This window comes from Zosterops lateralis (genome assembly GCF_965231275.1).
Source record: "Zosterops lateralis genome assembly, chromosome: 2".
Classification (NCBI taxonomy): domain Eukaryota; kingdom Metazoa; phylum Chordata; class Aves; order Passeriformes; family Zosteropidae; genus Zosterops; species Zosterops lateralis.
In genome coordinates this window covers 96,478,078-96,505,481 of record NC_139763.1, presented here as the reverse complement: position 1 = coordinate 96,505,481, position 27,404 = coordinate 96,478,078, and the positions used below count along the sequence as shown (strand labels likewise).

The 27,404-nt window shown below is 39.0% G+C and overlaps 2 protein-coding genes across 2 annotated transcripts in view; one reads left to right on the top strand and one right to left on the bottom strand.

The window, feature by feature from the left end:
* Window positions 1–23,165, bottom strand: part of FILIP1L (filamin A interacting protein 1 like) — a 103,119-nt gene extending 79,954 nt beyond the window's left edge. Inside the window, exons 1-2 of the mRNA XM_083854525.1 lie at window positions 23,081–23,165; window positions 75–361 (exon numbers count right to left, since the gene is read on the bottom strand). Of these exons, the coding sequence (XP_083710651.1) occupies window positions 75–344 (270 nt within the window). The 5' untranslated portion in view covers window positions 345–361; window positions 23,081–23,165. The remainder of the gene's footprint in view (window positions 1–74; window positions 362–23,080) is intronic.
* CMSS1 (cms1 ribosomal small subunit homolog) overlaps window positions 1–27,404 on the top strand; it is a 223,640-nt gene that overhangs the window by 82,175 nt on the left and 114,061 nt on the right. The window lies entirely within an intron of this gene.

The following is a 27,404-nucleotide window of genomic DNA, read 5'->3' as shown; positions in this document are numbered from 1 at the left end:
ATATGTTTGGAGGTGCAGAGGGGAATGGGGGTGGAGTCTTTAAATTTGGAATATAAAGTAGGACAATACATTACCTGTAATTCACCCTCAAGGACACTGAGAAGAAATAGCAAGTCATCACGAGAAAGATCCTCCCTTTTCTTGACAGAGCTTTTTTGTTTTTTCTCTGCCTTTGGACTTCTCAGGATGGTACTGGCTTGGGCTGGATCCTCCTTCTCTTTCTGCCGTGCTTGTGCATTTCCTTTCCCACTGTAACCAGCCTCTTCTTTGTGGTGGTCTTTCGCCCTTGGCTGGCTCAGCTTTGGTCTGGTTGGGCTTTCGGTGCTATTACTTCTGGAATGCATGGTTTATATCTCTGAAGCTGAAGGAAATTGGGGAGAAAAGTAATTGTTTTAGCTAACAGAGACTATAAAACTATTACTATAATTGATGGGTGGGTGTTTTTCCCTCCAGAATGGTAATTGTCCTGTCCGCACAAGGCTGTTTGTCATTTGACAAAAGCTGTCAACCTTGTGCAAACCAGCAGGACTGGGCTGGGATCCTTACTGGATGTCTGTAGTGAAGTGAGTCTTTATACTGGTCTTATGCCTTTGTAATAATTCCCTCCTTGATACTTCTCAGGCATCATCTTTAGCAGCAGCACTGGGTGCACCACTGCAAACCACATTTCCTATTTTGTGACAAGGCCTACCTCACCTTTCAGGTAGATACTATGATGAGGCAGATTCAAGTTCGGAAGCTTTTCACTAGGAAGATCTTTCTGTTTCACTTTAATAGTGTCCCAGCCTGTACTCTGTTCTGTTTTCCTTTGTCTTTCCAAGGGAGAGCACAAAAGCAGTCCACCACTACAACGAGCTATGGCAGGCTGCATTATCCATGTGTGGCAAAATGCAGGGACAAGCAAACATACAGACTGCAAGAAGTGGGCAGCACTGTAAGTCCTCCCTTCCCAACACCACCAAAACCAAACTACCTTGCAGATCATGCCTTGTCCACTCTTAAAACCATGCAATGCAAAAACCCTGCTACTTCTTCAGTGCTTGAGTCTGGCACTTCAAAGGTGTTAGCACCTGGTAAAATGGAGACTTATCCTAACTGGGCCCCTTTGAAGTGCCACTGTTAAGAAAACATACCCTAATGCCTTTTCAGATAAATGACTAACACTGTGCAAATATTGATTAACCTCAGGAACTCCTGTTTTGGTTATCACCACTCAGATTAAGGAATGAATGGATTATAGTCCACCTCTGCTGGAAAATTGTGGTCATGGATACCATCTAGCAAACAATAGCCTGATCATGTGATTCAAAGGTGAAATTCAACATGTTCCAAATACAAATAAAACACTTTTTTTTTTTAAATTAAACTGCCAAGCTAATTGCTGAAAAGTCCAGAAAATCATTATGGTCTATGATAGGCACTAGATGACTTCTTGGCTGCTTTTTTGCCTCAGTTCTGTGGCTGATAAAATTCTTTGAGAGCCTCCTCCCCTACTCCCTTCCACCGGATTTTGATTCTAAATCTTAAGCTCTGTGACTGCACTCAGCTGTGGTAACTTTCCACTGAATGCTAAGAACGCTTCTTTTTGTTGTTTTTCTGCAAGAACAGAGGAGGCGGAAGTAGCATTTGGTTTATAATGGATGACAACTGAGAGTGGGGTGAATTGATAAAAAACATTACAAAAAAGAAAGTGACATTTTCTATAATGTTGAAGTCTCTTCTAGTCTGATTTGAAGCACTCTTTAATAAGAACAACTTGTTTCTCCAGGTCTCAGAAAACTATGGTGTCTCAGATTTGCATGGCAGCGTGCACTGGAAACTGTTTTGTGTAGCATCAACAATGTCAGGTTAGAATTGGAGCTTATTATTGTGCATGTAGGAAACCAAGAGTTGTTCCTATCAGGCTGGCAGTGATGTTAGCTGGTGATGATTAACTTTAGTTGGTGTTCATCTTGGTCTTTCAGTTAAATGCAGATTCTCTTTATCCATTGTGGTGTGTTTATTAGGATACTCACCTTTTGCCCCTTGCTTACAGATTACTGTTACTTGGGAAGAAGGCTGTTGGTTTCCTTTGAGTGTAAGATGCTGGATGCCTGCTTGGCTTTTGTGTGCAGTTAAAGGCTCATGCTTTTAAGTTCAAATGCAGGAGTTGTGAGCTAAATCAGGTAACCTGAATGTACTCTGAGCTTGTCTGTGGGGTATGACACCAAAAGCACGGGACCCTACGAAATGCATAAATAGTCCAAGAAATCCCCTTCATGCATGCAAGTTGCAGCAGTGGTAGAAAATGGACATCAAGCTACTATCAAACTTGTTGACAACAAATGTCGATATGATATTTCTTGTGAAAGGAAAGGGAAACTAAAGCATGACGAAGAGCTTCATACCTTTTCTAGCTTTTGGAACTGAGTGCACCTTGAAATCCTGAACTTGGAAAAACCGTCCAAGAAGGACATCCTCCCCTGCATTTACTCTTGCACTGTATGTATGTTATTGGCTTCAAGGCCACATGCCACCCAGTTTTCACAGCTGCAGAGAGTTAACTGTGACTCCCTTTTAGGTTTGTGATGCCTACTTCCTAATCAGGTAGATCAGTTCTTATTGCACTGGCAAAAGGCAATTGATCCTTGGGAAGGCCAGCTGACTTGCCAGACAGGCTGTTCTCTGATGGAGAGTGGCATCTTTTCAGTCTCCCAGGATGGAGTATTTCCTTTTCTTGTTGAGACATACACTTTGATAATGCAAGTATTTATCAAATTAAGCAATTAATGTGAATTATTAGAGGTTGAACTGAAATACTAAAGGTATACTTCAAGCACTTTTTTAATGGTACTTGAATGTAGCTTGATGAGAGGCACAAGCACTCTGGTAGTAGTAGCCTGCTTTATTAACATATTCTTTCTCAGTTGATTTATTTAAACTTCTTACTGCCTGTACACGGATAGGCATTATTATTTATAGTGTTGTCGGCCTACAGAAGGCTGTTACTGCTGATGTGGTTGTCAGAGGAGGTAGGTATGAGTAACAGGGCAATTTAAAACTTCAACTGCACAGTGTAACTGCTGGTGTAGCAAACAAAGTGGGACCTCAGAAATGGACAAAACCAAACATCCTATCCACCTACCCTGGAATCCCTCACTTCAAATTATCAGATTTCCTAGATGCGCTACCACCTAAGGGACTCACCTTCAAAACACACTTGACATTTTGGACAGAACATCAGCTACTCATGCCCTTGCAGCATGGCACAGAACAGAAAAAACACCCATTCTATTCCAGAGGGTGCTGGTTTTCTGCAATGTTATTAGACCCTGGAATGACCATAATGAGACATTTAAAACAGAAGTAGCATAATTCAAAATTTTTCACCAATGTGTTTTGGTACATTGGGTTATTTTCTGTTTTGAATGACTCTTTCCATATTCTTGAAGGGTTAATGAAGGGTAACGTTTTATTTCATTGGCTTTTTTTCCACAAGGTAAAAATGTTAATAGACCCATAAAATTTATGAGTATCATAAATGTTGTTTGTGGCACCCAAAACAGTGAGCCCAGGTTCTCAAGATTAATGAGTGTAAAATTTGCCTTTTTGCGTATCTGTCTCACCCAACACTTACATTCTATAATGATGGCCTCTGTGTACAAGAAAGCTGTCTTGCAAAAAAAGTGGTAAGAAAAAAGTGTTTCTTCTTGTAACAGAGTTTGTAATTCATAGAGGCTCTGTGATTTCTCCTGAGAGAGCAGACTCTTGTGTCTTGTGGCAAACTTTTGTATAGAAGTTAATTTAAGTCCTTTTTATCTGTACCACCAGGAAGGATGACAGTGTAAGATGCCTTAGAAAACAGTAAACAACAATTGCTGAAAATTAATTGATTGTGTGTCTGTGCCTTGCACTTGTGATCTTTCATCTCTTTTGGCTCAATTACTTAACAGCAGGGATAGTAGCTGTGTAAACAGAAGCAGCAAGGATACTTGCCAGCATTCTCATTTGATGCATTATATATCATTGCTTGCATCAAAATGAAAAGAAGATTGAAAGGGAGCATCCAGATCATGAAGTCACATCTCTTGAACTCACAGACCACTGTGCTATGGGTACTTAACAGAGATCAGTTTTCCGTGATTGTGCTGATGGAATAGCAGAAGACCTCAAGACCTGTGTTCCGCACTATTGCACCTTATGAGGTGCCTGTTTTACGGAAGATTTTTGCACTGGTATCTTGCTTGAAGTGACAGTGTTCCCAAGCTCATCAGAGTTGTGCAGCTTGGTAGGCTGGGTGCAGATTCTAAGAGGAATGAGATTGGGTTATACTGAAACATTATGGTAAATCAAATAATTGCAAGTTAGAGACTCGGCAAAGTTTGCATCTATTCTTAGTGTTTATGTTCTTGTTCTTTTAACAGTTTATTTTCTGTTCTGTTTTTTAAAGATTTTGTTCATCTCTGAACTTAATGCTGTGCTTCTGCATATAAAGGAGGTATTTTCTTTTCTTGATGATGAACAAGCAATCTGAAGTGTCAAAATAGACTGTCCTTAAGAGCCAGATGAATAAAGGACCCGATATTTCTGTGTTGTTAACTTAGTCTCCACCCTCTCAATCATATTCTGAAGGAGATTAATCTGCATTTGTCTCTTTGGCAGCAGTGAATTAGCAGGTGGTTCCAAAATCCCTGCACTTTTGTGGGAAGGACTGAAATATCCTTCAGAGATGGCTTAATCTTAGAATTTTAAGGGATATTTTGGCATTTATTTTCACCTTTAGTCTTTTCCTTTTTTAGTCAGTGATTGATTTACAAGCTAACAAAATCACTCACAGGACTACATATTCCGTTAATCCCAGGGTAAGAACCCTGAATTGTTAAGAACTTGTTGCTTCTTCCAAAAAATCCGTGACTAAGCAAGGAATTATATCACTCTGTTTTTTAGCATCCCTTAAAGGGCAGTGCTTTTGATTTGCTGAAATGGATAGGACTGCTACCAACAGACCGACTTTTTAAAGGAGTTGAGATCTGATTGCTTGGCATATCAATGTAATGGGAGAGTGCAAAGCACATGATGTCTTTTGGGAAGAGGTCTGCAATCCTCTGCCTGTCACTATAAGTGTGGATTGGGGCAAGAAGAAAAGGGATCCCATGAAGGTTTGTCTTGTTCTTCTTTTGCAGTCCTGGTATGGCCTTTAGACCAGCAAATGCACCTACTGAACTGGATTAGAACACAAAAAAGTCTTCTTAATAATTAGAATCCCAGGATATGGCCATTTCACAGCATCACTGAGCCTTTTCTGAAACTGATGCCTTGTGACAGAATGTGCTTAGGACTTTTATTCTTCCCTTTAGTGGAAATACACTGCTTTGTGGTAGATGTGCTCCACTTCCAAAGAAAACAGGAAGTTTACCCCTTCCTTTTGGGTATACTGCGTTAGTGTTTTCCTGAAAACCGTTTGAAGTGGCTTCTATCCAGAGGGATGTTCTGTTCAGAAGGATGGTCTGTGCCATGACCAGCTGTCTCATTTGAGCTGTGCTCTCATCCTCAGTAGACTTTGTGCTGGTTTGGTGCACAAAAGGATGGTCATGTAGTGAAAAGAGACTCCTTTAACAGGTTCTTCACTCAGGGAATCTGGGATAAGTAAGTGTTTCCATCCTGGCAGGGAAATGACAAGATTAATCCATTTTTCTGGGAAGACTGATGCAAGAGTGCTTACCTGTGTAACTCTTGGCATTCTGAGTTGTGGGAAGTCAAGCAGTAGAAAGAAAATAAATTAACAGCCTGTATCCCCACTCACAGGATCTTGTCAAATTTTGGTCTTTGAAGCCCTTGAGAATCTTGCAAGAACAGCAGTAACTCAAATGGGAAGAAAGTCTGGATTCAGCCAAGGATGTGAGCACTCCTAGACAGGAAATGTACATGGGTGAGAACTGGACATCATTTTTGGGCTGGTTGTGGTTTACATTCATCTGACCACAAGCCAGATTCCTCATCCTTGGCTACAAAGAGCCTCTTCTGAGACACCAAGATGCCTTTTGAACCATGTTAGAGTTGTCATGGTACTCTGCTTGCAGTAAAGATACTGTGAAATTTCCACCATCTGTTGCCTCCTCCTCCTCCCCCTTCCAATCCTGTAGAGTTTGGCTGGATATGTTGTGAGAGTGGTAGCTCAGATCTTCCCAGGTCCATTTTGCATATGTGCAGGCTTACAGTCAAGTTTAGAAGGCTGAGTCAGTGTGGGAGGTTTTGACCAGATTTTTTTTGAAGGATATATTTGTATCACTTGTCTGTCATTTCATTATTGGTGTGTGAATTTGTGATCCAGTCTTCATTCTTGTAATCTCTCAAACTCCAGATATATTGATATAGACAAAACCACACACATCCCCACCCCCACTGGATTTTGTGCCAGGAGAAAAGTAGAGAAAAGAGCCTGTGCCATGTGACTAGTTCTTGGTTTTGTGGCCTTGAGCTCAAGTTAAGCCCGTTCTATAGATTAACTGATCTCAGCCCATCTCCTTCAAAATCTTAGGTGGTGTTCGCCCACATATTTGGCACTTTAAAGCACACATTCATGGTGCACATCATGAAGACATAAGATGCTCACCTTTGAAATGTTCACATTAGGAATTTATAACCATAAATTGTATAGGAATGTATACTGCTGTTTAGAGATGGCAGATTTTGTTATAAATAGGATTCTTCAGATGGTCGAGTAATAGATCTCTGTGTTTACGATCCATGAGAAAATCAAGAGTGTGGGGTCCTTGATGCATCACACAACATTTCTTTGGAAAAACTGGGTATCTCTTAAAATCTGAAATGAAGGCCTGGATTCCACAAAGCTTCCAGCTCAGAAATCAGTACTTTGAGACATGGACTGATATTTTTTTTTCCCCTTCTCTCTGAAACAACTTCTGTTAAACACTTCTTTTCTCTCCTCCACAGGAATTCAGCTCTCCTAGTTTGTGGTCCAGCATTTTGCCAAGTTGATGTAGTAGTCTTGGAAGATGACAATTTTATTTATCACATTACAATGTACAGTTCCTCTAGCAAGTAGGTGAGACACAGTGGACATGCTTGAGGTGATTTGTCTTCTCAGTGAGGTGCTACCCCTGCCATGAGGCCACAGTGTGAAGTCAAGGGTTTTATTGCAGTGGGAGAAGGACTCTTGACATTGCAGGTGCACTGTAGCTTCAATGTGCTGCTGCAGGGTGACAATACTGGTATAATCTTTGGAGGAATCAAAAGTAAAATACCTAGAATGTCTTTAGCTTTCTACTGCTGGGAATATGGGAATAGAGGGTTGAGGAGAATTTTACACAATTAGCTGAATTTCCTCTGAGATTAATAGGGTTTGGGTTTTTTTTATGTATGGTCCCTTGAGGTTAGGTTTGTTTTATCTTCCTTTTTAAAGTAAAGTATTTCATACTTATTTGTAATTACACTGATAGTGGATTCTTTATAAGGGTTAGTGTAAGGGAGACTTTTGGTGGAAAAAATGTGACTGTCACTATAACATCAAGTAGATCTAAGTGTTAAAAAAGGTAAACTCTGCAATGCCATTCAATCTGCTTCTCTTGCTAAACAAAAACTGCGAATCTTGCACTATCTGTACGACAGATTTTTATTAGCAAACAAATAAAACTTGGCTGCTTCAATTTCAATTACATAAATTTACTTTCCAAGTATAGAATTTTCTCTTTTTATGAGCGTAAGAAATAGTTAACATTAAATAATGTTACTACACAATTACTAAATGAAACTACAGTGTTTCTAGTTTTAATATTTATTAATATTTACTATTGAATTTAATATTTATTACTATTATAAACATAGTTTAATATTTATTATTCAGCTGCTGTAATTTTGTCTCCAGTGTATAATTACTCTGTAATTACAGCATTATCTGAAGCAAACCCATGAAATAGTGCTACATGGGACAAAAATGTTCCTGTCTTAGAAATGGTGTGTCTAAACTAATCCTTTTCCCTGAATATCTTGAAACTACTTGGACTGTAGACATTTATGTAGCTGGATAATTCAGTGTTTCAGTTGATAATTTCAGTTTTTCCTCACTGTGGCTATCTCTGAAGGAATCAGTTTCCCTGAAATTTGTAGAGATGTCAGTACCTTTTCCCCTTTCTCTGCCCTGTTTGGAACTGGCCTTGATTCAGGCTGGGACCCCTGGTTAGACTTTGGACAAAATGTGCAGCCTCCTTGTTGCAGAGATACAAGCTCAGGCTGTCCTTAGGAAGAACACACTGGGAACTTTGGTTGGCCCTTCCCAGATTCCTGAGAATGTCCTGGAGACATTCATGAAATTGAAGGGTAGGCTATTCAGACTTGTGAAACAAATGGGTTTTTGCATGCATGACATGTTACTGTAAATCCCACAGTGAGGCAATAGCTCAAGTCAGGTATTTTATGATGCAAGAAGGGGTCTCCATCTGTTTGGTTTCAGTCTTGTTATTTTAGAGAAGGAAAAAACCCAAACCAAAATTTTCTAAGTTTTGGGTTTCAGGATAGGCCAGAACTTTCTGTGTGGAAAGTCACACAGCTTCTGTCAACTGAATGGTGAAGGGCTTTTGTTTTGTTTTGAGGTTCTTTGTTTGAGGGTGTTTTTTGCAAAATTACTGAGGGTTTTTCCTGGCTTTTATGTTTTGCAGGTTATCAGTCCTATCTAGTTCATACATTCATCTCTCATTTCTCACTCTTTCACATGAGATCCATGTACCTCCCAGGTCAATACTCCTGCTTCTGGCTTTTGCTTTCCCTCTCTCTCTACTGATTCTTAGTAAATTAATTCATAGGTGTGAACTTACGTGAAGGTGTTGTCTTAGCAATGGCATTGGTCTTCTGTAAATACATGTTTTGGCAGAGTTTAAAAGACAAGGAATGTTTCTTACTATATGAGTCTCTCTTGTTTGCTTAGGTGCAGATGGGCGCTTTTTCCCCTGGTTTCAACCTGAGTTTTGGTAAATGGGAACCTGCAAAAGCAGCCATTTTTGAGTTCCTGACAATACAGGTTACTTAATTGCCCATACTCCTTTTGCTGCCCTCAGCAGACTTGATGCAGCCAAAATACCATCATTGTGTGGCAATTCTATAAATACTTCAAGGTGAGTTTTGTGATAGCAGGTTTAAAAAAACCAAAAAATCCTGTTTTTATAGTATTCTCTCACTTCCCAAAACATCATATCACTGCCAAAATGGGAATATTTAATGTTCTGTTTTAATCATCTAAGCAGGATTTAACCACTATAAATTGAATATTTTTCTTTCCACGTTTGTAGCAGCATGACATATCTCATTTTAGAAATATTTCTCAAAATAATTAGGATGCAAAACCTGAATATAACTAAGCAAAGCTTATAAATAACTAAGCAAAGCTTATAAGAATAAAAGGCAAAGGAAGTTTACTCAGCCCACTGCCATTTGTACACCTCTGACTTCAGTGGTTAACTTTCCCTTTACATACACAGTTGCACATACCAGGACCATTTCATTGGTGTTTACTCTAATAAGGTCCCACCTTTCTGATGGAAGGTAAATTTTCTCTGCCAAAGTGCTTGTGATAGTCATTTTCTGTGCCCTTCAACATTCTAGTATTGTGGTGCAAGGTTACTTTGAAAAGCAGCCTATAATCACAGTTCTTCAAAAAGAATCTAATTGAAGAAATACCACATTACCATGTTATTAGCTATAACAGCTGTGGGCAAGAGAAAAGGAAGAAACCAGTGATTATTCTTCTATTTCAGTGTGTGTATATGAGTCTTCATACACATACATAGGACATTTGAAATAATGTGTTCATGTACCAAGTGTGTATCTGTGTAATGCTCTTGTGCTTGGTGCTTGCAGTAAATACAAAATAAGTAGCTTTTATAAGATACTTCTGTCAAAAGCGCAGTAGAAGTCCACAAAGTTTTGAAGTATCCTGCCTTTGTTTCCAGTGTATGATTAGTAAGCAATGTATGGTTGGTAAGCAAGGATTATCTAGGATATGATATCTAGTGTAAGTTAATTTGTTAACCCAAACTTATTGCTCTGGGTATCTGAGACCAAAACTTCTTAACCCTTGCAGCCATCTCCATTTCCAATTTACTCATGAGTTTTTTGTCTCTTGGTGTTTCTGTGGAGTGCTCTACATCCATGAGTTGTGAAATAAGGAGCGGAGGCTACAGTGAGAACTAGAGAATAAAAATGTACACCTTCAAAGTGCATATATGTTAATTTTCTTCAAGGGTATTTTTGACAAGCGTAGATTTGTTGAGACATTTGTGTGGGAGTGTTCACCTCAGTGTTGCTTTTCTCCACACATGAAAATAAACCACAGACTTTTTAAATATCCTGAGAAAAATTTCTTCAAAGACAGATCAAAGGTCTTTTCTAATGTCTGAGGAAGCTGCCTCTCTTGTGAACTCATGTCTATGGAGAGCTGCTTAAGACAATCAAGATCATTATTCCATTGATTTGATCATTTGCAGCCTGCTCTGAGAGGAGATGCCTTGTTTGGAGAAGGAGGAGGTGGGGGAATCCACAGATGCTCCTAATTTTACCAAGAAAGTCATGAATAAAATAACTTTTTAAAACCAACTCGCTTGGCTTTTCCCCCACTATGCTCCGTGGGTTGATCTGCTTCAAACAGTTGTCTTAAGCAGTGCATGTGCAAGAGTTTTGTGTAAGAATGAGTCAATTGAGATTTTTTTTTTTTTATCAGTTTTATCTGCTTTTGTGGCTATTGCATTCAGTGAAATGTCCAGGTATGACTTTCACATCACAGACATTTTACATCTTTGTTTGCTTGTTTATTTTTTGTTTCTTATTTGTTTGTTTTGGGCTTTGGGTTTTTGCATCTTGGTTTTGGCTTGATTTGTCCAAAAATTTCTTTCTATCTCCTTTTGCATCAAAACAACACAGAACTCATATGAGCTAAGCTTTGAAAGTTTGTGAACTTCTCCCTAACCTGGAATTCCCCATCTTTAGACAGCATTCAGGAAAATAAATTATTTTTATTCTTTAAGGCCTGGGTTCTCTTTGTTATATATTTTCTATGTCTGTTTGCTTTGTGAACTACATTTTTTATCCTTCAGACCAAATTTTTATACACTCTCTGATAGCAGAGAGCTCTTAACTCTTAGAAGCTGTTGAGAACAGTTTCTCTTTTGAAGCATTTTACTGTTTTTGTCATGGTGTCACAAAGCATCTGTGCATGCTAGGTAGGACTTCAGGCTTGTATCTAGACCTGGGGCTTCCAAGTTGGTGGGTTAGGGTTTTTTTTGTTAGTTGTTGGTTTAAGACAAATATTTTTAATACCATTTCCATCAATGACTGTGTTCTACTGCTACCTAGAAATTGGATAATAATCTTTTGATGATTAATTAATCATCAATTAAATAATTTAATTTTCTATTTTGTAGATGTTAGGGTTTTCTTTTAGCTGCGGATGGGGTTTTTCTTGTATATCCTAAAGTTTTGATCTTCATTACATTTGGTGATTTCGTACTCTGGAACAATACCAAAGTTTTCTTTGTGGCCTGTAGTACAAAACCAGTGTGATACTGTTTTATTTTCTTCTTGCTTGCTTTTCTCATTCATGACAATACCTCAGTATGTAACAGCAGGCTAACATCTTTTTGTCTGACTGGGATAATCCTTAGCTGTGCAAAAAATTGACTCTGACAATTTACTCTTCCAGCTGCAGCTTCAAAATAACAAGACATGCATGGCCCTGGAAGATTCCTCAACTCCTTCCCCATGCTCACATCCTCCATGTTTAATATTCAAGAGGAAAATTTGGATAAATGTCCAAAATATTTTTCCCAGGAGTTTAATGAAAGTATCTCTCTCTCAGATCTCCAGTCCTCTCACTTTTCTATGCAGATTACACCTTACTGTCTATGGAACATAGAGGATTTAGGTTTGGGGGTTTGGTGAGGGGAAGGGATGAATGGCAGGAGTTCCCTCCTGACCTCTGAGCCAGGAGTGCTCACTGGCACTGCCCTGTATTCTGGAGCTTATCCAGCTCCACATATGCTGCCATAGGACTCTTGTGATGCCTGTGGACAAATTGCGGGATTTTGATAAAAGAGTCCCCTGGAGTCACAAGGTGCTCCTAAGAAATCTTGAAAACATTAATTCCTAGGCTTTGGTGGAAGTGGAAGTAAGTCTTGTGTCAGCCTTCTGAATCAAAATGCCTTTTTGTGACAGGAATGTGTATTTCTGCTTTTTGTTGTTTTGGAGTATTTTTCTTTTGTTTTCTCTGTCTTCTTTTATTCTTTCCTTTTGTTCTTATTAATCTCTAGTTCTACCTGTTGATGTTATGGCAGCAGGATATTTTAAATTATCTACTGCATGTCCACCTCCACACGAATAAACACACAGGAAATGTGAGCTTTCTTGTAGATTTTCAAGTCAGCCTTGCAGTTTTTAGTTTATATTTTTTTTTCATTAAAATTGATTGTTGCCTTAAATAAGTGAAAGTGAAATTACAGGTGTGGCTTATATTTTTTGCTATTGTTCATATTAATTAGTGACCGTGCCTATATGTGTCTTCCAGGAAAATGTGAAAAGCACAGAATTTGAAAAGTAATTGTACACAGTGAAATTAATTTTTGTATGTTTTCACATTACATGTTTTACTAGCCATGACACTACTTATTATTTATTATAATGCTTGACAGTATTCCCATAGGAATGTGCCCTGCTTTGATGACACAACTTTGGAAAATGCAATGAAAATGCACTGGAAACCTCAGCTTTCTAATGAGAAGTTTCTTGTAAGCAGTGAAGTTAAAATGCCTCCTCCCAGTAAAAGGAAGTGGGACAGAGGTCAGTCAGTGAGACAGGTGAATGTCCCTCCTCTCTGTGTCACTAGCTGTGCTTTCTTCTGCTTTTCCCACCATGTTGGAAGTTTGGTCTTGAGGCTATCATGTGTGTTTTGGCATAGGGCAGGTAGAGAAAACCCATATCTTCCTTTCATTGCTGCATAAGGACCCCACAGTTTTGCCATGTGAGGTTCACACGTAAAGGCAAAAGTTGTTGATTTGTGGCTGCAGCTGTGACTTCATCCTGGTTTTGATGATACTGTAGCTGAGTCCTTGGGGAAGGGCAAGGTGTGTGGCACAGAGCACGTACTCTCTTTGTTTTTCCACTTGCTCAAATAAAATATGTCTCTGGCCAGCTGCTAGCCCAGTGCCTAGTGAGAGTGGAGGAAACAGATCTTGTAGATCTAATGAGAGCATCTATTAATGTTTTGCAAGAGTCTGATGCACAGAGAGGTCCAAAGGGAACACCAAGGTCTGGATGCCTTCTTCCCTATTCCCACTCCTCTGAAGGCCTCTCTGAAAAGCCCATTTGAAACACCTTCTTATCCTTTTGGAAGAATTATATTTTAAATGAAAGGAGAATCTTTGTATCGCTCAGCTTAACTGCTTGGCAGCACTTGTCCTACATTTTGGTGCGGTCTTGTTACATGTATATTGGTGCTGTAGATGTGCAGAAAGCTTGTCACCTGCCCCTGATGGCCAGTGACAAACAGTGTGGAACTAGGCAGAAGCAAGGTGGAACCTGGAGGACGCAGTAGGGACCCTTCTGCTGCCTGTGTTCAGCCCTGCAATTATAATGAGAACACTGGGGAAGGAACTGCTCCCTGAGCAGCAGTTATCATAAGTGAGTGATCTGCCAGGAGAGCCCTATGGAAATTGCTTTTTTGGTCTTGCTGGCAATTATATTACATTTCTACTGGTGTTTTTCTGGCAGCTGAGGAAAAGTCTACAGTTTTTAGGTGTGTTGAGGAGGGCATGAACAGGTGACTCCAAGTGTTTGCATTTAACATGCAGGTCCTTCCTAACGAAGCAATGAGTCATATCCTGCAGGCACACATCCTTAGCTTGCTGCTTAGCAAGACTTCACCAAAATTATTTAATCAGAAGCTAATATTTAGCTCCTGAGAGCACCATGCCTCTTCTGCACATAAATAATGCTAATTTGTTATACATTAAGCCAGTAGGTTAGTGCCATTTCTGACAGTGCCTGTGCACCTCATCATCTGAATGTACAGACATCTCTCCTATAGATATAGTACATATATATATGTATACAAACATATATATGGAAAAGTACATATATGTAGTGTGTATATATATATGTGTACACATATATATATGGAAAATATATTGCCTGGTCAAAATTCTGACTTGTAAGTTTGTGAACATTTGCTTAGTGTGAAAAAAAAGAAGATAAATTCTGAAGTGGACATCTCTCTCCCCTTTTGATTACTGGGTGGTTGTAAAGGAGTCATTTTAATGCACAGCAGGTGTGTGTATGTTGTGATCATATGTTCCCATGCATTATTAGTATTTATGTTTTTTTTCTCTAAGAGGATAATTTTTCTTAGTGCTTTGTTCAAATCAGTTCTGTTTGAGTGAATAAGTATTTAAAAAGTGTTAACAGTAGAGTGGATTTACCTTGATTAAGATGATACACAGTCTTGAATAGCTAGATATTCCTGTGTGTGCAAGCAGTTCTATTTGGGGAACAATCACAGATCCTAATACTTCTCTGGCACCAAAATCTAAGTTAAATTTCCAGAGGTAAAATAAAAGTAAGGCTTTTGAATGAAAGGCCTGAGAACCTGTCCTATATCATTTAATACCAAACACCCAGAAGATATCAGAGTGCACATGGTGGGATTCTGCAAGCTTTCTTTGTGCTGATAGGCCCAATAAAGTCTGTGGGGCTGCGTGTGCAGGATTGGATTACAGGGTTAGGGACTGTATTTTGTGACTCTTACTGCTCGTATAATTCTGAGGATGTGTATTTTCCTTTAAGTATAGTCTGGACAGTCTCAAAATGAAGCATTTTAAAGGTCTCTTGTTAACACAAGCATATCTATTAATTAAAGAAACAAATGTGGAAACAGTAAGATGTTTAATTTAAGGCTTGGTCATTTTCTTGTCATAAAGCCTAAAAAAAAGAAGAAAATGAGAAAAAAAACCCCAAACACCCCTCACCCCCCCACAAACAACAACAACAAAAAAACTAAAAAAGGAAAAAACAAACACCAAAGAACCACCATTACCAAAACAAAACAAAACAAAAAAAACCCCACACCTTAAACAACCACCAAAATAGAATTTTCTGGGGTAAGAGAGAGGAAGGTATATTCATAACTAAGAAGTAAAACTGAATGTCTGGTTTGGTTTTTAGGGCTAGAATTGAAGGAAGAAATGCCTATGTGTGATAAATATGGCAGAGATTGTGGCTTTTAACACCGGGCTTAATAATGTCAGGAATACTGCTCATCACCATCTTCTGTTTTTACATGAGCTTAAGACAAATTGGGTAGGTTTATCCTTGGAGCATTTACGTAGTGAGATTGTTTAGGTCATAGTTTCACCTTGGTGCAAATTAGAGCTGCTGAAATGTACCCATCTCTTTTACATTAGGAATTTGTTTAAAGTGTATGTGCTGACAGGCAAAGGCTTCAAAAGTAAATACTAGTGCTTCTTGTTTCAGGAAATAGAATTAAATTGGAATGAGTTGCTGTCCTATGAGTTAAGTAAAATTCATTCTTTTTGGGATAAAATGAAACGTAGCCATTTGTAAGTGTACATTCTAGATTTAGTTTTGCTTTATTTGAACATGATATATACAGCTTCTTAATGTCCTGCTAGGTCCTAGACAGGGTTCCTAAATGCCACTGAAAAAATTGACAAGAGTGATCATTCAGAAACCTGATCATCTTTACCTTACATTATGCCTTTCAAAACGAAATTGTTGCTAAGGAGATATTACAATGCACTGTGTTTCTTTGGGATATGAACAATAAGGAAGCCTTATAGGAAATTCTTGTTCTTGTGCTGTTCTTCAAATGTCTGTTAAGCCAGTGTTGTCCCAACTGATATCATATCCTTTATGTTCTGTGATCAACAGAGTTTGTCAGAGAGGTGGGACTTTAAGAATCTAGACCAGATACAATTCAGTTCAGCAAGCAGAACTTGATCCTAAATGATTACTATTGTTCAGGGCCTGTAAAAATAGTTTGGAGGCTTAGTCACTACTGCAGTAATAAATGTAGTGAGCAAGCTTTGAAGAAAATATTAAGACCAGTATCCCAGGAAGCTCTGCAGGCCACCTGTGCAAGACATAACCCTGTGGAGATTTAAGGCTGCCTTCCTGAAGGGCCTCTATGATACTTGTAAGGCAGAGCTTTGTCAAGTTTGCACCTGCCTGGTTAGGCATGGACCTGGTCATCTGCTCCCCGGCCTGGCAGGTCCAGCAAAGGCAGCATTTGGCCACTGTCCAGCTGCTGGAGCAGAGGTGTTTGCCAGTGCTGCTCCCAGAGTTCCTGTGTGTCCCTGCTCTGCTCCCCACCCCAGCTGCCTCCGGGTTTGCTGCTGTGGCCAGAGCTCCTCTGCACCTGCTCACCTTGGCACTGGGGACAGCAGGGTGGCCTGGGAGGATGAAGGGGAGAAGGCAGGGAGGAAAGAAACTCAGGACAAAACACATATGACAGTTTTGGGAAAGTGGCCATGTCACCAATGTTGGAGTGTCATCTTTGTCTTAGGGAAGTTGTGCATCCAGGGTGAACTGGACAGAGCATCTGGAAGGCTGTGAGTAACTCTGTGGGACACAAATAAGGCTCATATGTATTTACACGTATAAAATTAGCTGTCTCTAAAACTATCTAGGCATACATGTATGCAAACTCACTCCACTGTGAGGAAGAATTGTAAGGGCTGATACCTTATAAAAAAAGGATGACTCTGTGTTCAGAATCAGATCTCTTAATAGAAATGCTTGTGCAGGAGGGTTTTCACACTAGCTTTGCATATGTACCTAACTTCTCTGCCTGTAGGCAGTGAAGAGGGATGGAGTTGGTATTCAGAGGGCAATTCCCCAATTCCAAAGGTGGATTCCCACTTTGGAGAAACCCTGATTTCTCCATGAAGTGTAGTAGCATATTGGTTAGTCAAGAACCTAAACGCTGAGGTATGAAAGCCTCTTTTCTTCCCTGTTGTGCATTCTTCCTTCTCAAAGGAATCAGTGTTGCTTCTCAGAAATCTTGAGCTTCTTGTTCAGTGCAACATACCAGAGTTTGTTTTGCTTAAGAATTAAGTGTCAGATTTGTAGCAGGAAAACTGTGAAAATAGATGGCTTATCAGCCTATTTAATTAGGGACTTCTGTCTCTAAGAAAAATCCTGAGGTGGTTATTAGCAACTCATACTCAGCAAAGAGGGCTTGTGGGAGATCCCCTGTCATTCTGGGAGTACTTCAGCTTAGTCTCCAGCAGTACTCAGAAACCAGAGAGCTTTAACTCAGCAGGTAAGCTAAACCAGAAGGCATCATTATGCCTTTGTGCAAGCATATTTTGGGTATGGGATGCAGTTGATTCCCTATCTTCATAAAATGTAAAGTAGCACCAGACTACCCATGCTCTTGTCTCCTGGGACAAACAGATCACGACTGCTCAAATAGGAAAGAAATGTGTAAGAGACATGTGATTTAGGACTCAGATATCCTGAACAGTACACACAAAGTAAGTGGAAATAGTTATTTGCTCATGGTGTGATGATGGTGGTCACTCAGTGGGTCAGTTTGCCACAGAATTGAAACAAAGTGAAGTATTTTGATGTGTAGCATGTAGCTAAACCCCTGAGATGAGTGTCATAGGATATGTTTGAGGCCAGAGGGGTCAGTACTTTCAGTGAGGAGATTCACAGAGGAACAGTTTAGTTGTGGTAGTTCAGAAGGATGTTCTGAAGGCAGCTTTAATCCTTGAGTGACAGCTGAGGGCATGCTAGGAGAAGGATCAGTCCCACTGCTGTCTCTCTGCAAACATCTGCTTTTGGCCACTGTCAGAAAGGTTTTTGAACTAGATCAAAAAGCCTCTGGCTTTCCTGATGCATTTTTCCTGTACCACAGGTGAGACTCTAGAATTAGTTCTCCAGTACCTTTTAAAGCTAGGTAGTGAAATACGTTTTGTAACTATCCTCTAATTATTTGCAGTAGGGAGTCAGGCTAATTTTGCCCATGCAATACTTTATACATTAAAAGTTAACTGCTATCACGAGTCATTCTTTCCATTGGGTGATTCATCTTTCCATGAGCAGTCAACAGATCCCTCAGTGGGGATGAAATTTTAGCTCATGTCACCATTCTGTAGGAGAAAATACATACGTAAACAGGACACAGTGTTTGGATACATATGTTTTCTGTTGAACTGAGTTGTCTAAGAACTTTTGTCCCAAATGTCTTGAGCAAATTTAGTGGTTTTTTGTCCATCATTAGCTTCAGAATGGTAGTTGTGGAGGAGAAGGCTTGCTCTTATAGGCAGTATAGCCTCTCAAATGTGCCTCAGTCCTGATTAGCAAAACCAGCTTTTAGCTGCTATAATGGCTACTGGGGATGGTTTTCCAATCAATGTTTTACGTGGTGTATATTTCTGCTGTATTCCTTTCACCTGTCTGGTGGAAATTTGCCTTACTTTTCTTTAATTGCTCATCAGAATGGTCTATTAGATATGTTACTTACATTGGAAAAGCTTCTTGGGCAAGAGCTAACCATACCAGACACGCCTTCTGCACTACTATAACTGTGAAAATTTGGAAAGAATAACCATCTGGAGAGCACAGTTTCAGGATCTATAATAAATTCAGCATATCACAAGTTACCTTGCACTTCATTTGTGTCCCTGTGTTGAAATTTTTGTTCTTTTTTTTTGCTTTGCCTGACTTTTTAATACTCAATATACAAACTTAGTAGGGAAGTTGGATGGAATTTGGAAAAATCTGAAGTTCAAATTTCACTGTTTTATGAAGAGGATAAATATGCTACTGAACAGCATCTGTATTATGTTGGGTAACTGTATATATTTTAAAGTATTGTATTTCTTGTGAAAAGATGTCTATGAAGGTTAAATCAAAGGGCAGCTTTTTGAGAGGGCTATGAAACTGTGCACCATGACAAGATATAGGACTTTGATCTATTTAGTTTTAAGAACTAAATTTTTGGCACAGTATTTGTCCTAAATCCTAGTCTTCAGGAGTCAGGATGTTGACATCCTTAAAATGATTTTCATAGCACAAGCCAAGTGCGGGAGAATCACTCTTCCAAGTATAGGGTCCTGAGCTTTGTTCAACCACACATGTGATGACAGTCAGAGGAACACTGTAAGAATGTTATCCATAATTTTTTTCTTTTGGTGCTTCCTGCAACACTATGTTTCAGGCAATGATTGTGGTAAGAGGCTTTTAAACTGATGTAAAGACCAAGTTGATCTGACATGTTTTTTAACCAAGTGTTTATTAGTTGAAATAATCTTGGGCGTCTTTTGGCATAGTTTATGTTTGAGTGGGAAATTGAATCATTGTCAGAAGTCTGTGTATATTTGAGCATGTTAAGCTGAAGTTACCAAATGGAACTATGGGAGGCTTTTGGCTTGTGTTTATGGAGTATAAACCAAAGCTCCTACCTTGCTGCCTCACGAGCCACAAAAATGTTAATAGAAGTCAGAGATGCAAGAAAAAAAATGTATTCCATACAGCCTGTCTACTTGCCAGTACTAGCTTTTTCCTTGGGTTACTTTCCACTGTTTTGTTCCATCTAGTTTAAGATATTACAAGGGATGAGACTTCCTCTGCATTCCTGTGGAAATTATTTTGCAGTCCTCATAAGACTTTGTGATTTTTTTGTCCTTATTTATATTTCCTGGTTCTTATATTTTCAGAGCAGAATTGCATCAAAACTGTCATGGGTTGCTTTCCTGTTTGTTTTGGCAAAATGGTTCAGGCCTCCTTCTTGCTCCTGTCTGCATTTGTTCAACTGAATGAACCAGTGAACCTTCACATGCCTCAAACTACAAGTATTTTAGGATAGGTGGTACTTTCTGAAGGCTACTGTGAACATTTTAAATCAATCTGCATGTATCAGGTAAAGCAGCTGGAGCTCTTAGAGTTTCTTTTATTGCATTTTCTTTTGTGTCTTTTAGGCTGGGTTTTCAAACATTATTTCCCATGTTCTCCTCTCTTCCCCCCCTCCTCCCTTTAACACTAAGGTAAATAAGTCTCTCAATAGGCTTATGGAATGGCCAATTATAGGCACTTTAAGCTAGACTAAGATGAAGTCAGTGATTCATCAGTAAGCAAAAGCTCAAATTAATCATGTAGCCCGCCTGTAAGATTGGGCAGTTTTTCCCCATTTCATCAAAAATAATTTGTCCCTAAAGAACATGTTGCTTGTACTTGGACTGTTAGGTACCCAAGACAAACTAATTTGAATTTTATGAGTCTCCAGGAACATGTGAGCTTTTGCAATTGTTTCAAACCCCAAAATATTTCTGGTCCATTATAATTTAACTGGTTCCCTCTATTTTATCTCTCAATTATATATAATAAAATTAAATACATATTTACTCTAATCATTGTAACTAAATTCATCAGGAACTGTCATGGTTGGACAAGGAACATTCATTTGAATGTTATTTGCTTCATGAGCATTTGTTCATTTAATTCATGAGCCAAGTGAAGTGATTGGAAATGGATTACTTTATCATTCTTCGTGTTTTTCTTGGTTCGCTGAGCTAATTTCTTGTGTGTTGACTTGCTTCTCAGCTTTTACTTGAGCTACTGTACACAATAAGGTGCACAGTGGCAGCTTCTTCTTGAAAAGCTGCCATTTGGAAGGGAGCACAGAGGTTGTCCTGCAGACCTGCACGCACATGTATAACATACATTACATGTGGGCACGCCCTGCCTCGGGTGGGAACAGGAGCTGCCAAAGGCATACGGAGACTTTTGTAACACGGGATTGGTTTTGTGAAAGATTTGGTTTTAAATCTTTTTCTTCCCCCAAGTTGATTTTGTAAATGCTTTCTTAGGTCTGTTGTATGTTCTGAAGTGTTTCAGGGTCTGATAACAGATGAGCTAAGGCGCTTGCTGCCAAAACCCTGCAAAGTGTGAGCAGTATGGAGCCTAGGGAGGAATGCTGGTCTTTTAAAACTATGCCAATCTTAATATTGTAACTAAATGATGGTTTAAATCACAAAGTCATCACAGTATTCTTGGAAGAAGATGCAAACTAGGATCACTGTACATAAAGGGGGAAGATGTGCGCAACACCTGTAAACACAGTGTTTAAAAGGAAAAAGTGTAAAAAGTGTTTTACACACAGTGTAGAAAAGGAAAGTAAGAAGTTGTGGATATCTCTCATCAGGGTACTTGTGCTGCATGATCACAGTCTCACCAATCTCATAGCTGAGCATTTTTAACACATGCTCTGCACTCCTAGTTGCTGTTCCCTCAGAGCCTTTTTTGGTGCCTGAATTGGAGAGATTGTGGTGTGGTGTGGAGCTCTTCTTGTCTCCTCCACAGCTCTTACACTGTGTGTGGAAAAGTAACAAAGCAAAGAAACTTGGGTTTTGTGATGCACTAAGTTTATATCATCTCAAAGCTGCTCAAAGGGAAACCCTGGCTGGTGCAGTTCAGGAAACCGATAGCAAGTAAATTTCCACCAGGAGTGGAACTTAAAAATAATTAAATACATGAACTTTTATACAGGTAAAGCTTGTATGCCAGATATCATTCAGCCTGCATCTTTGTGGCTCTGTCTGCCCTCCCACAGCCAGTCTAACACAGGTGCAGATTTTGGCTTGTTTAATATGGGCATGATTGATACAGATCAAATCAATTTTTGCTACTGAAAGATTAATTCATGCACTGAGCTCATGCTAGTGATTGTGTGAATGCTGCTTCCTATATGAATTTAAAAAGTTTCTGACAATCTCCTTGACCTGAGATAGCTAGTTTTAAAACATCAGGAAGTTTTGTGAGGGTATTGACGATGGAAGTTTGTTGTGTAACCCTATAACTAAGTTCTGTAAAATTCAGAGTGGTCTTTGCTGCTTATACAATTTTAGTGCAGCTTTATTGGTGCTACTGAGCAAATGGACGGTTTTATTTGCTGAGAGTCAGCCAAGTGGATCTCTGTGGGAGAATGCTGATAAACCTGACTATTTTAAACCTAGGTGTCTCTCTGCTGTTTTTCAAACACAGTATGTCTCTTCCTTCTATATATCATGTTGTCTTGTCTCCCCATCCCTGAGTTGGCCTGGCTGCCACAAAAGTGGGAACATTTCTTAAGTTCTCATCCCTCTTCATGATCTTGCTCATTTTTGCTCACCTGAAAAGCTCAGTTTTATACTTCCCTCTGTTAAACCCTTTGAGACTGTTCAGCACGCTGAACAGTCATTATTCTTCCAGTGTTCCTGCCTGTTTTGGTGAGGCAGTTAAGGAGTTAAAGGCTTGTGGAGTTTCAAAGAAATGCGGGACAGCTGCTGTAAAGTATTGCTACAAATGCTAGCTGACCTCATTCTTGTCAGACAACAGTGATAATATCCAAAAACGGGTGCAAGACAGGAAGTGTTTCAGGAAGGTATGTGTTTCATGCAAAGACATCAGAAATGTGCTTTCTCCCAGGGCCACTTACCATAAGATCCATATTAATTTAAATGAAACAGTGAAATTCCAGAATATGTTTACAGAAATATCATTTCAATCCAGAACAAACATTACACGTTGCTCTAATGTACAGATGGCAAAAGCAGTTGTAATATCCACTTGTATGTATTTAATGTAATGATACTTCTGGCTGTATGAACCTACTTTTTAAACATATGGGGGCTTTACATAATTTTTGATAGTTTTGTTTACTATTTTAAGGGATTTCTTTGACTTAAAAAAGTGGTAAAGGAGGAATACAAGTCTACTTACATTTTCCCATTTACTTTATGTTCAAAGGCTGATTTGTTATCTAATGTGCTTTTCACAAATTGAATCAACTGAGTTCCTTAGTAAGCAGAACAAAATCTCATTTTCCCCCTAATGCATTCTCTGACTTAGAATTAAAAAGAATTGGCTTTTGAAAGATTTAACATTTTTCACTAGTCAGTCTACCAAGCTCTCTGCAAAAAGTGTACAGGCTCTTATTATTTTCATTCTACTGAAAAGTTCAGACATGAGAAAGCTTGTATTTTATTTATATTTTTCAGAAGTACCCACATAAAAGCATGCAAATAAAAATAATTCCTACCAGTTCAGAGCTCTTCTGCTGATAGTTAGGGATATTTTCCCTAAATTTCCTCTTAGTTGTCTCCAGAATTGTGCCTCTTATAGTATGAATCTGCAGTAAAAATCAAATGTAAATGATTATTTTTATAACAAGCATAAGTAAATATTGCTTGAGAGTTTTTTTTCTTTAGATTGCAGAGGTCCTTATTGCAGCATTAGCTTGATAAATTTTTATAAATTAATTTATTAAGAGTTTGAGTAGATCCCGTAATGATTCTACCATTTAAAAAGTTGCACATGAATAATATGATTAATCGAAATGAAGTCTAGCAGATGCCTGTAGGAATACTAAAATAAAGCATTGCTATTTAGTCTCTAAACTTTGTTTCATTAAAAAACTTGTTCCTTCCATATTTTTGACTTTATTCTTCTATAGTTAAAAAAAAAATCATTTATGTTGGTAGGGAGTGAACAAATTCTAGCTGCTGGAACTCATGTAGTAATTTCCTCTTTGGAAATTCGTGTGTTTGTGAAGCTGGGTCACTGACCTTGAAGGGCCCTTTGAACAGTGCCGCTCATGGCCAGGGATCATGGGGATGCTGGACGCTATAATAGCAGAGGCTGGGCTTTTTTATACAGATGTGACCTTGGACTTCAGGTGAGGTGCATGAGGAGATAAAGGCAGGGCAGTGGATGGGAGACCTGAGTGCAGGCAAACTCAGCCCTGCTGCATGCTGAGGAGTGAGACAAGTATGAGCTGTGTTTTCAGATGATCCAAGGATGTAACAGAAAAGAAAGGCAAGGAAAATGGGATTATTTAGATGCAGCAAGACATATTTTTTGTCATTTGCTGGTATCAACTCATTTGATATACACACACAGTTGTTTCGAACTGAATTATATTTTAGATTTGTCTGCTGTTTCTGGAAGGTTTTGCCAAGAGTGAAAAACCGCACAATACATTTCTAGCATTGAACCATCTATTACTGATGGGTAATGACAGAGTAGAGGGAGAAGGCACCAGTTGGTCTGGATTAGCTCATGTGCTCTGGATAGCTCTTTCTTGAACCCTTTGATTTCTGAAGTTCTTCTAGTTGATTTCCCACTTCTTTTTTGATGAATTGTCTCCATGTCAACGTCAGGTAATCTCAAGTATTCCCATGATTGTCTGCTTCAAACTTTTTCAGCTAATGTGCCTTTTGATCACTTTTTTATTGGCTATTTTAATAAGATAACAAATACCAGAAAGGCTGCAATAACACCATTTAACAAAAGAAGCATGTTTGAGTTTCAAAATTACAGATGCCCTGTGTTGTCACTTACATTTTACTTCTCTTTGCTTTTAAATGCTAAAGACACAAAATTTTGGATCTGTAGTGGCTTTCTTGTTTAAATTCTGAATTTTTGATAGCGAAGCAGGGAATTAATTCTTGAAGTCAGAAGGGAGAAAATGTTTGTAATTACCAAACAGTTACTGATTCAGACACAGGAGGGGGATAAAACCAGAATTCTGTTTTACTAATTGTTGGTTAAAACAAAAAGAGTTTTGTGAGATGGAGTGTAAATATTCACCGTACAAAATTATCTAGCAATGCATGATATGAGAAGTGATGTCAATGCATCAGTCTCTCTCTTTGGCTTTTCAAGGAGATTTGCCACAAGGAACTTTAATATGTTTTCTTGTAACAGTGATGTAAAAAAACCAAAAAAGTTATTTTTCTTTGTTTTTTATTTTTCATCAAAGTATATTTGGTTGGTTTTGACCAGTAAATGTGGATTTTGTTTCTGTTCAGTCCATAATTCCAGCCAGTTCTGTGGCTGTCTCTTTTTGATCTCAGTGTATTGTGATCTTTCTCCTGAATCTTGAGACATCCAACTGAAGCATTTACCTCCTCATCAAATGTATAGAGAAATTTGGCACTTGTCTTGATATTCTGAAAGAAAGTAAAACTGGCTGTTGTGATTGTCTCTATCAAAGGCTCTTCCATGGTACACACGGAGCCTCAAGGAATATATTGTCTTACTGCTTAGAAAACTCTGTTTAAAAACCTGCATATTTGTTTTTGAAAAGAGTGGAATTTCTGAATTGATTTGGTGGGTTTTTTTTAAATACAAGCAATTGAGATTTTTTGTTAAAATAATGTTTTAACCTTCATTCTACTGAGCTTTTAAAGTTGGATAATTGAGATAAGGCCTAGTATAGATGAGCTAAAGGTGTCAGTTTAGTGAGTAGTTACCTGTGAAACATAGAAATGCTCAAAATCACAGCACCGTGCTCTCTCTTGCATACTTGGAATGACACCTACATATGAATGAATAACCAAAAGTAAATACTAAAGTATTCATAGGGTGCATGAAAGTCCCAGTAGTGGCAAGAGTAGGTAGTGTTCCAAAGAGCAAGGCTGTAGTTTAGGGTGGTTTGGTATGCCTTCCTTGAATGAATGGGATAAAATACCAAAATCACTCCACTGTCGTCACCTCTCTCCACACTTACAGCCTATTTATGTGCTTTTTGAGTAGTTGTTGTACAAACCCTCTTGACCACTGGTGTTGCACCTGTGGCAGTTTGGTAGGAGTTGGGTGTGCTCTGCTTTGAGTCTCTGCCCTTCTGTCAGAGGGTACCATTTGACTCTTCTGAGCCTGTTTCTGCTCTGCTAAAGGGGGTAGTGATGCTGCCCTGCTTTGGTATGGCATCCTTGTGATCGAGAGGTGAAGGACCTGATAAAGCCTTTTTACTGATCCCAAGAGAGCTTGAATACAAAATGCATGAAGGCCTGCAGTCTCTGAAGGAGATTTAAGGAAATCCTGCTGGGATTTGATTCCATGTCTGAGTCATTTGAGCTTGTTTTTTGACCCATTAATAAACCCTTGTCACACTACTGCTGTTGCCTTTTGTTACAGTCATTACATTCCTCTGGAGTCTCTGTAGCCATTGTCTGCTTTGTTTCTTTGGTTTTGTTTTTCTTCACTAGGGATAGATTTTTAAGTTGGCAGAAGGCGTAAAATTCAGTTCCCACCACCAGAAAACTCTGCGTGTTTGCAAGGGGTGTATAATAGCCATGCAAGCTCCACTGCATGTTCCCTTTGGGAAAGTGCGGCTTCCAGTCTCACTTGAGTAGGTGTGCAGCCTTAGTGGTGGGCTGTGAGTGTTCCTCCTCCTTGCCAGTCTGCAGCCCATACTGGCAAAGGAGGTAGTGCCACAGAGGAGGGTATAGGGAAAAACCTCTAAGGGCCCAGATATGTGCTATGGGATATTCACCTCTGCAGAAAGCTCTTCTCACCCTTTTGTGTGTGCATGGAGGCACGCACAGGCTCTCCCCGTGGGACAGATACCTAATGTATTTGAAAGTCTCTGTGAGCTCTGGCTTTCTGCTGAGTGTGTGTGGGCCATTTCGAACAGGCAGCTTTCTCAGGGGGGACAAAGGTCAGTTTAAAATTTTTAGGTGTACTATGTAATGCAAGCTCTTGGCAGATTTGGAAGATATGCGTGAAATCTTTGTCAAGGAAGAGGCCTTTTGTTTCCAAGAGAAAGTTTTGGATGCAGAGTGGGAAGAGGAGTATTTGCTAGATATGTCTGAAATATGTTTATTTTGAGAGCCACTATTGAATTAGGTGTAAACTGTGAGCCTGGTTTATATTCCTCAAGGCAGGGGAAGATGGAATCTGTTGTTTATCTGAGTGCAGGTTTTCCCCAGGGTGCTTATATACACTACAGAATATTCATTAAGCTGTTGGCATTGTGTCTCTAAATCTTTTCTTTGATTTCAGTTCTTAAATTAAAAAGACAAGCCAGATATCCCCACTCCTCCCAAAATAAACCTAAGTTGTGAAACTGTCCTTAACACTTCTGCTGAATGAAGCACAAACACCTACTGTTTTCTGGCAAACCCTGTTTGTAGACACTCTTCTGAGAGTTGTTTCACTGTGTCCGCATAATCTTTACCTGACCTTCAGAAAGACTGATGACAGAGGGAATAGTTGTAAGGCAGATCACTGCCTATTTCAGATTTGGGGTTATCTGAGTTTCCCAGCACATGACATTAAACAACTACCAGGGACAAAAGAATTTTTTACTTCTCTCAACCTAATGTTGGCTTTAAAGAAAGAAGCCAGGAAAGGGACGTGCCATTTATATAAGTTTAGATAACCTTCAAAACATCTGTGTTAAAATTTTCATTAAGAGATAGAGCTAGTGTCATGGCATGATGGAGAAGCCTTCCAAACTGGCTTGAGAAAATAAGTGCATTTTCTTTGTTATTTTGCATGCCACTAATATTGTGATCATTGTGCTATTTTGTACACTACTATTAATATTGCGAAAAGGATGCCATTAATAATGAGTAGGA